The 11,546-nt window shown below is 41.0% G+C and overlaps 1 protein-coding gene across 2 annotated transcripts in view; it reads left to right on the forward strand.

The window, feature by feature from the left end:
- The window catches only part of Slc12a8 (solute carrier family 12 member 8), a 151,974-nt gene that overhangs the window by 126,518 nt on the left and 13,910 nt on the right, over nt 1-11,546 (forward strand). For both annotated transcript variants that reach the window (XM_021185435.1, XM_029470724.1), the window contains exons 9-10: nt 5,716-5,813; nt 8,979-9,096. In XM_021185435.1, the coding sequence (XP_021041094.1) occupies nt 5,716-5,813; nt 8,979-9,096 (216 nt within the window). The remainder of the gene's footprint in view (nt 1-5,715; nt 5,814-8,978; nt 9,097-11,546) is intronic.

An 11,546-nucleotide genomic window follows, 5' to 3' on the forward strand; every position in this document is an offset into this window, starting at 1 on the left:
GTTCTTCCTATGGGGTTGCAAACCCCTTCAGCTCCTTCAGTTCTTTCTCTATCTCCTTCACTGGGGACCTCATGCTCAGTCCAGTGGTTGGCTGTGAGCATTGGCCTCTGTATTTGTCAGGCTCTGGCAGAGCCTCTCAGGAGACAGCTATATCAGGCTCCTGTCAGCAAGCACGGCTTGGCATCTGCAGTAGTGTCTGGGTTTGGTGACTATATATGGGATGGATTCCCAGGTGGGGCATTCTCTAGATGGCCTTTCCTTCAGCATCTGCTCTACACTTTGTCTCCATATTTCCTCTTGTGAGTATTTTGTTCACCCTTCTAAAGAAGCACTGAAGCATCCACACTTTTGTCTTCCTTCTTCTTGAGCTTCATGTGGTCTGTAAATTGTATCTTGGGTATTCCAAGCTTTTGGGCTAATATCTATTTATCAGTGAGTGCATACCATGTGTGTCTTTTTGTGATTGGGTTACCTCACTCAGGATGATATTTTCTAGTTCCATCCATTTGCCTAAGAATTTCATGAAGTCATTGTTTTTAATAGCTGAGCAGTTCTCCATTGTATAAATGCACCACATTTTCTGTATCCATTCCTCTGTTGAAGGACATCTGGGCTCTTTTCAGCTTCTGGCTATTATAAATAAGACTGCTATGAACGTAGTGGAACATATGTCCTTGTTATATATTGGAGCATCTTCTGGGTATATGCCCAGGAGTGGTATAGCTGTGTCCTCAGGTAGTACTGTGTCCAATTTTCTGAGGAAACTTGAGACTGATTTCCAGAGTGGTTGTACCAGCTTGTTTGCAATTCCACCAACCATGGAGAAGTGTTTCTCTTTCTTCACATCTTTGCCAGCATCTGCTCTCACCTGAGTTTTTAATCTTAGCCATTCTGATTGGTGTGAGGTGGAATCTCAGAGTTGTTTTGATTTACATTTCCCTGATGACTAAAGGTGTTGAACATTTCTTTAGGTGCTTCTCAGCCATTTGATATTCCTCAGTTGAGAATTCTTTGTTTTAGCTCTCTACCCCATTATTTAATAGGGTTATTTGATTCTCTGGAGTCTCAACTTCTTGAGTTCTTTGTATATATTGGATATTAGCCTTCTATCAAATGTAGGATTGGTAAAGAAAGATCTTTTCCTAATATGTTGGTTGCTTTTTTCTTGTCCTATTGATAGTGTCCTTTGCTTTACAGAAGCTTTGCAATTTTATGAGGTTCCATTTGGTCTAGCATTCAAACTCAAAGAATGCCACCATTCTCTTTTAGGGTGGGTCTTCCTATGTTATTTAACCTAACCCTGATGATCCCTGACAGGAAAGTCTAGAAGCTTGCCTCCTAGAGAGTCTAGAGTCCGTCAAGTTGATAATGAACACGAACCATCCCTGGCAGGGAGGAAGGTCTGGTGTTTCACACACATTCATCAGAAAAGATCTTGTTGGGAGACAAATAGGCTAAACTGCTTTACTGGAATAAAAACATAGTGGTTTGCTCACAACAGAAGGTTATTTCTCACTTACATTACCAATCTAAGAAGGGTATTCCAAGTCTGTGGGAGGTTATCTTTAGGGAACCAGGCTTCTTCAAAGATCTGAAGACACACAGTCCCCTTGGACCTTGCCATGACAATGTCACAGCTGAGCTACACTTTCAGATCTCAAGCAGAGAAAAAACAGAAAAGGCACACAGACTCCCAAAGATGTTGGCTCAGAAGTGACACTCTCCATGGCCGCTCTCTCTTGGTGAGATCTTAGTCATATGACCACATAACTACAAGAACCTCTTAGGGATACAGTAGTTGTAATATCTACCACGGGACCCATTGCAGTAAACAGATGAAAGATGAAATGGTCTTAGACAAGAAAGGGAGCCACAGAGGTGGCGGGGAGTGACCATATTCAGGATTATCTGGGTATATCAATGGAACAGAGGTAGAAGTGAACAGAAGTCAGCAGGAATATTCGCTGCTTATAGAAATCCTATCATTCACCCTTCAAAGAAGATTGGGGAAGAGTAGATTTCATTTTTAACCATGTTAATTTTGAGATGCTTAACAGGGGAAGTGTTGGCAAGGCAATTAGATATTGAATCTTAAGTTCAAAGATGACCCAAACTTAGAGTTCTTAGGTATGGCTAACATTTAAAGCATGGGACAAGATGAGCTCTCTTAGAGGTGGGTGCGTAGGGAAAAAGAAGGGTGCCGAGGCCTGGACATGAAGTTTTGAAGGAGAGAGAGGAAAGAACAAAAGAGACCACGAAAGGGTGAAGAGGAAAACAGGAAGGTGGGGTACACTGAAGAGGAAGGCATTTTGAGGAGATCTAATGTAGCTAAACAGGATGAGTGGGGCTTGAATTAGATGCAGTTCATTGGCAAGCTTGGTAAGAGTACTCAGGGAAATCAGGAATCTCCAGAGTGGAGTAGTGAAGCCAGGTGTGATGAAACATGCAACTGATCTTGGCACTTGGAGGTTGAGATAGGAAAATTGCAAGTTTGAGGCCACCCTGGCTGCACAGCAAGACCTTGTCTCAAAAAACAAAGAGTAGATTGAAAAATATTGAAAAAATAATGGGCTGGAGATACTGTCTTAGTTAGGGTTTTATTGCTGTGAAGAGGCACCATGACCAAGCCAACTTTTTGTTTGTTTGTTTGTTTGTTTGTTTTTGGGTTTTCGAGACAGGGTTTCTCTGTATAGCCATGGCTGTTCTGGAACTCACTTTGTAGACCAGGCTGGCCTCAAACTCAGAAATCCACCTGCCTCTGCCTCCTGAGTGCTGGGATTAAAGGTATGCACCACCACGCCCAGCTTCCAAGCCAACTCTTATAGAGAGATTTAATTGAGGCTGCTTGCAGATTTGGAGGTTCAATCCATTATCATAATAGCAGCAAGCATGGCAGCATCCAGGGAAGATATGGTGCTAGAGGAGCCAAGAGTTCTACAGGTTGATCCACAGGCAACAAGAAGAGATTTGAGTAGATATATTGTTGTGTTAGGTTGCCTACGATGACAGCCTTCAAGTGTAGCCAACAATATTTAATATCCTATCCTGGGGCTTCGTCCCCTCCTTAGGCCAAGTATACTCCCAGATGAAAGACACACACACAGCCTTCACATTTTTAACATGCCTTAGGCACAATAGCTGGGAGCTCCCTACTCTTCATGCTGTTAGAATCTACTTTTAATAACCCCAAGTTGACACTTACTATTTACTGTGTTCCATTTGGGCTGCTCTTAAATCAATTGGGCAGCCCTCTGGGCCCAGTGTTCTCTTGGCCCTTATCTCGTGGCGGCTCTCCTTCTTCCTCCTGCACATTCTTCTTCTTCCATGGAAGCTCCTTCCTGCTCCTTCCTTGCTCTCTCCAGCAAGCCTGAGAAACCTCAACCCCACCTATGTCTCTTCTGCCCAGCTATTAGCTGTTGGCATCTTTATTTACCAATCAGAATTAACTTGGAGGTAAGGTCCCAGGGGCTACATGCAGACTCCAGGTCTTGGGACCCACACTTAATATTACAATAAACAGTAAAAGGCAAATCCTCAACCCTCAAGTGTGGCTAAGGGAGGAGAAATTGAAGCGAGTGGAAGAAAAGATTGCAGGAGTGAAACTTTCAAGGAACTGAGAGGAGGGTGCAGAACATGTTATTTATATAAGAGTTTCCATGACCAATGGTGGAGTGCTGACAGAGGAAGAGTTGCAAACTGACATCCTTACTCAGAGAACGGCAAGAAATAGATAACCAGGAAGATGGTAAAAGCTACAATGGTAAAGGGCAAAGTGTCAGACTTTCTGTTACTGTTAACAAATCCCCAAGGACAGTGAGTTAAAGAGAAGGCTCAGTTGCTTTGCTTTTTAGTGGCGTCACTAATGTGGCTTTCACTATCATTGTTGGGCTCCTCCTGGGCCCGTGGTGTTGCAGAATGTCACAGTGGTAGGTGCATGTAGATCAGGCTACTCACCTCATAAGGAGAGTGAGCAGTGAGAGAAAGACAAGAAGGGACAGGGAACAACAAGGGTGTCAGAGTCACCCCCCATCAGAGTTACCTTCTTCTTCCAACCAAGATACTCTTCTAGTGGTTCTCTCACCTCCTAATAATGTTATCAGGTTATGAAACCATCAATGGTTAATCCCCCTACAACATCATGGCTCTCATGATCCAATTGCTTTCCCTGAAAATCCATCAGCAGGCAAGTGAGCCCCCAGTACAAGAGCTTGTGGGGACCTCTCATGTTCAACCATATTAGTCTGGGTGTGAAGCAATGTGATTAATCTGATATGTTTCATTGAGGATACCCCTGCTTCAATTTAGTTTGGTTTGGTTTTTTTATTTTAAGACATCGTCTCTTTGGGTAGCCCAGACTGGCCTAGAATTCGTGATCCTTGTGCCTTAGCTTCTTTAGTGCTGTGATTACAGATTCCACTAGTACGGATGTACAGAGGGAATAGTTCTAAAGGGCCCAGGGCCCAGAGTAAAAAGCAGCAGGCTTGCACTGAAATGCATAATGACTGCCAGCTGTAAGCCCAAGCTTCAAGATCAATATGGATGCATGTACACCAAGGGCATAGAAACGTATAATACGTATGTAAGAATGCAGATGCATGTGATAGTAAATTCTGTGAAAGAAAGGACATGGGACAAAGGAAACACAACTGGTATGAAGAATTAGGTTTGTGTGGTAGGGTTGAACTTTTGTGAGGCAGTGATATGGTCTATGACCTGAAGAGTGGATGACAGGCAAGCAGATAAGGGATCTATGAGAAGAGAATTCCAGCAGGATTCTAGACACCTCCTACCCATCAGAAGCAACTCAGGGAGAAGAGAAAACAAGTGAGGGAGACAGGACCAGGGCATAGATGACGAAGCTCTGAGAGAGGAGCTGGTACATGCAAGGTACTTTGGCTGAAGAAGGAGTTGATACTGGAAAGTAAAACGTTGAAGGAGTTGACACATTTCCTGAGCAACCAGCTATGGAAGTTCAGTGTCAAAATAAGGCACAGTCATAACAGCAGAGTCCCGTGTTCTCAGTTGTTTGGCTCGCCGGGCATGGTGCTCTTGGTGAGTAGACCACAATGTTAAACCATCTATATGTATTTTCATGGTTCAATACCATGAGCACGTCTGGAATCATATAAATTGAGAATGCAGCACTAAATAAAACATTCAACCCTGAGAAGCTCCAGTGTCCCTGAAGCCCATGATGAAGGGGGTGGAACGTGTATGCATTAGTGCTCAGATCCCGTTGTCAGCTTCTGGTCTGTCTCTGAGACCAGGCTAAGCTAGCTTCAATTACCAGAAGTCAGATGGTGGCAAAAACTATCCTGTTGTAGACAAAAGCCAGCCTGGACCATCAGTTCCAGTGGTCACACCAGGACCCAAACGCCAGGTGTCCAGCTCCCCTCTTCTGACCCCCTCCATCTGAAAGAGAGGGAAGATCCAGACTTGGGGTTCCCCTGGATGACAGATACAGACAAATGTGCAGTAGACTAGAGAGGTTCCCACTTCTACTCTGGCCTTTCTTCCTGTTCTTTTCAGCTATGTGCTGGTGTGAGGCCATAAGTCCTTTGTCCTTTTTCCTCTGTGAGCAAGTAACAGAAGCTAGCTCTAGACTGATTCACAAAATCTGGGGACATGCGTGTGTAGGCATTTGCTTATAAAAATAGAGCGGGGTTGGTAGTAAGTTCATGAAGGATGTGGTTAACTCGTTTTGTTTTGTTTTAGATTTCTTTCTGAAATGCAGACTTCAGGAACAAGAGGTCCAGAGAAGACCAAGTGTTTTCTATGCTTCGTTATGTAACCCCTGGGTCTCCCTGTTAGGGGTGAGTAATTTAATCTTGATCTCAGTATTAATTAACATCGACATGATTAAATTGCTTGCTTTATTGGAATTAAGGTGAGACTGCTATGACAAGATTTACATTTAATGAACCACTAATTTTAGTCAATTATTTTCTATTTAAGTAATCATATCAGATAAACTTTGGGTTACTAATTTCATGATGATTTGTTGATTGTAGGGAGGAATGGGGCACTAAAATAATGTGATAGTTGATTTCAAATGTCTAGATGTCGCCTAGAATGAACTGAGAGACAGGCTTTTGGGCATGTCTGTAGGGTTTATCTTGATCTACTGAGGTGGGAAAAATTGCCCACTGTGGGTGGCACCATTCCTTAGGCTGGGATCCTGGACTGGATATAAAGGAGAAAATGAGCCGTACAATCATTTTTCACTCTCTGCTCTAGACTGTGGGTTCAATGTAACTGGCTGCCTCAGGTTCCCACTTTTGTGACTCCTTCGCCATGATGGACTATGACATGAGCCTCTAACTGTAAGGCAAAACAAACTCTTTCTGCCTTAAGCTGCTTTTGTCAGAATAGTTTATCACAACAGGAAAAAGTAACTAAGACAGACAGGGTGTTTGTTTGTTGGTGGTTTTGATTAAGTGGTGACTTTTAAAAGGGTATTTCCCCCCAAAACTTGCTCGAGTAAGTGTATAGTTATTTTTTCATTCCAAAATCCAAAATCAGGGTTCTAGATTCTGATTGTAAAATTGACAATTGACACTAATCACCACAATTTCACCCCTGGTCCTCTTGTACTTATGACCATTTCATAATGTTGGATGTGTTTAATTCACCTAGAAAGGCCCTGTATTCTTTCAAAGTTTCAACAGCATTTAAAGTCCAATGTCAAAGTCTTAACCCTGAACTCCTATAAAATTAAAACAAAGTACATGCTTCCAATATGCAATGGCATAGAATAAGTATTCTCATTACAAAAGGAGGGAATAGGATCATCGGAAAGAATAATCAGAACAAAGCAAGGTCAAAACCCAGCAAGGCAAATACCAAATCCTGCAGCTTCATGTCTGCCATCTTGGCGCTGTGGAATCATATGGGCTCAAAAAAGCTTGGATAGCCCTACCCAGATAGCTCCTCTGCCAGTGGGAACTTAATCTTTTTTTCTCAGGTCCACTGTACTATGCTTATAGCTTTTCCCAGCAGATATCTCATGGTTCTGGCATCTCCAATATCCTGGGCCCTTCCTTGTAGCTTAGGTCTCTCCTCACAGTTTCACACTATGGCCTCGCAAGGCCTCCTTATAGGGGCTCCAACCTTGCAACACACTTACAGGTCCCAATGTCTCTCTGGAACTGTGGTTCAACACCAAAACCACACCCACCCCAGTGGTTGCATCTTTCATGCATATGGAACCAGTCCTACATGATGCTGCTGCCAGATTCTGCTGCCAGCTTGGGATGTAGCCTGGCCTTCTTGAACCATAGTTGTATCAGCTTTTGTGTGCTAATCCTGGGAAACCAAGTCTCTAGGCAGGTGCTTTTGAGAAAGGGGAATCTGCTTCAGTGTAGTCTCTATTTTAATTTAGGTTCTGTTCTTTCAAATAAATTTGAGTTTTCAAAAAATGGAGCCTTTGATGGGTAAGTCTTGATCTGAGGAGGTATTTCCTCTTGACCTATTATAAAGCAAAATGCTTCTCTTTAATGGCTATAGCCTCTTTTTCAGCATGTGCCTTGGCCTTGTAGTTAGATTTATTCAAACTCTTATTCTTGACAAACACACTTTATTTCTACCTTTATGCTCAAGTCTTTGTACTTTTTCACCGTACATCTGAATTCATGCATAGAAAGTCATCATACCATAGCCTGAATACTTTGTTCTCTTAAAATTCCTCCACCAAACAAATTAATTTATCACCTTCAAATTAAACTTCACTTATATCCTTAGGGCATGGGCAAAATGAAGCCACAGTGTTGGCTAAAATGTCACAGGAACGCCCTCTACCCCAGTTCTGACAGAGTCCTTGATGCCTTCAGAAACATCAGGAGCTAGGTCTCCACTGTCTGTATTTCTATTGGTGTTCTTATCTTCCAAGCTCCTACAAGAATGGAGCACTACTCTTTACTTGCTGTATTCAAAGACTCCACTATCACAAAGTTCCAAATACTTCTACATTCTACCTGTAAAACCAGTTCCAAAGCACTAAGAACCATGTGGTCAGGTTCATCACAGCAACAACCCCACTTCTGGTACTAATTTTCTGTAATAGTTAGGTGTCTTGTTAGGGCTCATTGTTTGAGGGTACAATCCATCATGACAGGGAATCCTTGCAGCAGGAGCTTGAAGTAGCCAGTCATGTTGTATCCACACTCTGAAAGCAGAAGATGAATATCTGTGCTCAACTGGTTTCCTCCCTTTCGTGCAGTCTAGGACTCAAGCCCAGTGATGGTGTCACCTTCCTTTGCACTGGATCTTAACACCTCAGTAAACCTAATCAAAATAATTTTTCACAGTCATACCCAGGGGCTACCCTAATCTAAATAAGTTCCTCACAGGCATGCCTACAGGCTTGCTCCTAGGTAATTCCAGATCCTGTCAAGTTAACATCCAACACGTGCTGCCTTTGCTTTATATGGCTGTGATAAACATTATGACCAAATGCAATTTGGGGAGGAGGAGCTTTATTTCATTTTACAGTGTATAGTCCACCATGAAAATAAATCAGGGCAGAAACTCAAGGCAAGAACCTAGATGCAATGGTTGATGTAAAGGCCATGGAGGGATGCTGCTTACTAGTTTGCTTCCCATGGCTTGCCCAGCCTGCTTTCTTATACAACCCAGGGACACCAGCCCAGTGATGGATACTACCTGCAGTGGGCTGGGCCCTTCTACATCAATCAACAATAATTAAAAAAAAAAAAAGCCTAGATGCCAATCAGATGGGGGCATTTTCTTAACTGGGTTCTCTATTCCCAGATGACCCTAATACAAATTGACAACAAACAAACAAACAACCCAACCAGTACACTACCACAGTACGATTATATTATAAGTGAGTTTTAATTATTCAGAATTTTACAGAGCCCAGAAGCTAATAAGAAATCATTGTCTCCTAAGGTTCTAGCCTTCTGTTTTTATCACCACTGTAAGGTCATGTGACTTACTCTTCCTATCCATATCTGTAGGCTCTTGCATCCCTGCTCATCATGTTTGTGATCCAGTGGCTCTATACCCTAGCTAGTATGGGTGTTGCTGCCCTTGTGTATTTCTACATTGGCCAGGCCAGTCCAGGCCTTTACCTCGGTAAGTGGCTAAGTCATTGTACTACCATTTCCATTATTTTTTCTAGCTTTCACAGAAGAACTTTGAAATATGACATAGACCCAATTTATAAATAAAATACATTGCCAATTAATTTGAGATTTATAAGACCTATAGAACTAAAATGTATGGCAACAGTAGAGCAAGAGCCAAAAAGGATAAAATAATATGTTGAAATGAAGTATACTGATGTAGCATAATATTATATACTGCATGTGCTATGAGTAAATGCTATCATATCATTTGAAGATAGAGTGGGTTAAGTTTAAGAAGTATAATATAAACCCAGAGCCAACCACTAGATAATATAGTGAAGAGTTATACCTAAGAAATCAACAGAGGTTTAAAAAAGAGTTGGAGAGATGGCTCAGTGGGTAAAGGGATTTTCTGGGGAGCCTGAAAACCTGAGTTTGATCCTCATGACTTACATGGTAGAAAGATGAAACTGACTCTTTTGAGGTCAAAGTTATCCTTTGACCTCCATAATACAGGTACGGTAGCAGGAGTGTGTGTGTGTGTGTGTGTACATGGAATAAATAAAATAAACAAATACAATTTTTAAAATTTAAAGCATATCAAAGACAGAAAACTAGAAATAAGTATATAAAGAATATTTATTGATAATAAAGCAAAGACATGACATGTATGTGAGGTCATAAGCAACAAAAGTGAAAAGACAGCAGGTTCCAGGACAGCCTGACCTACACAAAAAACAACAGTGATCTATATATGTCTATCTGTATTGATCATCACAGTCTTAACACCCCTAATTAAGTGGCAGCTGAGTAAGAAAATGTGGCCCAACTGTATGCTGCCTACAAGAAACTTCTTTTAATTGATGAATTTATTTTTGCAGTGCTGGAGATCAAACCCAAGGCCTGTGTACACTATGAAAGTGCTTTGCCCTTGAACTACATCCACAATAAAGAAATCTGTTTTAGATTTTAAAAACACACAAATAGGTTAAAAATAAAAAAGATGTGAAAATATATACCAGGCTAATTCTAATCAAAATATAGCCACTAGAGTGGCTACATTAATATTAAGGTAAGCTTCAGAGAAAAGGCTGTTGCCAATGATCAACTGGGTCACTTGATAAAGATGAAGGGGGAAACTCATGAAGAAAACATAATAAACCTAAGAACAGAATTTTAACTAGGTGGTGATGGTATAAGCCTTTAATCTCAGGAGGCAGAGGCAGGCAGATCTCTATGAGTTTGAGGCCAGCCTGGTCTACAAAGTTCCTGGGCTATATAGAGAAACCCTGTCTCAGAAAATCAACCAACCAACCAACCAACCAACCAACCAACCAACCAACCAACCAAGCAAAAACAAAACAGAACAAAGCAACAACAACAAAAACAATAAAACAAAACAAAACAGAGCTTTGAAGTACATGAAAACAGAATCTTATAGAATGAAGAAAAGAAAAGTTCATACCACACAGATTTCAGCATCTGCCTCCCAACAGATGACACATGCAGGAATAAGGGAATAAGGTTAGCAAGACCACAGAAGACTTGATCAGTACTGTCAACAAGCTTGCCCTAATCTTTATAGAATTTATACTCTTCTCAGTAACAGGAAACACAAGGATATTACAAGATACAAATGTTCTGGTAAATTTAAAAGCATTCAGTTCAATTGAATAAAATTTTTCTCTGAAGTGGGGGAATAATAATAAATAACAGGAAGATAATAGGAAAATCCACAAATATTTAAGTGCTAAAGAATGTTAAATAACTAAGAGCAGTGAGTAAAGTATAGAAACCACAGGTTTCAAAGATGAAAACAACTAAAATTATGAAATATTTTTAACTGAATGAAACAAAAAACACAGAATATCAAAATTGTAAGGTATATCATCAAAGAAGAAAGTTTTCAAAATTTTGACCTCAAACCTCAGCTTTAAACTTAACAAATTAGAAAAAAAAAAAAAAGAAAGAAAAGAAAAGAAGAGGAAAAGGAGGAGGAGGAAGAGGAGGGGAAAATTAAACCCAAAGTGGCAAAGGGTGGGGCTAGGGGTGGGGATGGGACAAGGGCATAATAAATATTGTAGTAAAAATCAAATAGATAGGAAACAAAAAAATGAGAATGCCAACTATATTAGTTACTTTCCTGTTGTTGTGGAAAACACCTCGAGGAAGACAAGTTACAGAAGGAAGGGCTATTTGTGCTTATGGTTCCATGGGGGTCAGAGTCGATCAGTGCAGCAAGTGGTAGACATGGAGGCAGGCACTGTATGCTGAGGGCTCACACCTTGAACAGCAAGCACAAAGCAGAAAAAGAGTACCAAGAATGGAGGGAGCTTCTAAAACCTCAGAGCTCCTGCCTAGTGACATATCCCCTCCAGCAAGGCTACATATCTTTTTTTTTTTTTTTTTTTTTTTTTTTTTGGTTTTTTTTTTTTTTTTTTTTTTTTTTTTTTTTTT

Source organism: Mus caroli, chromosome 16, assembly GCF_900094665.2.
Source record: "Mus caroli chromosome 16, CAROLI_EIJ_v1.1, whole genome shotgun sequence".
NCBI classification, from domain to species: Eukaryota; Metazoa; Chordata; class Mammalia; order Rodentia; family Muridae; genus Mus; species Mus caroli.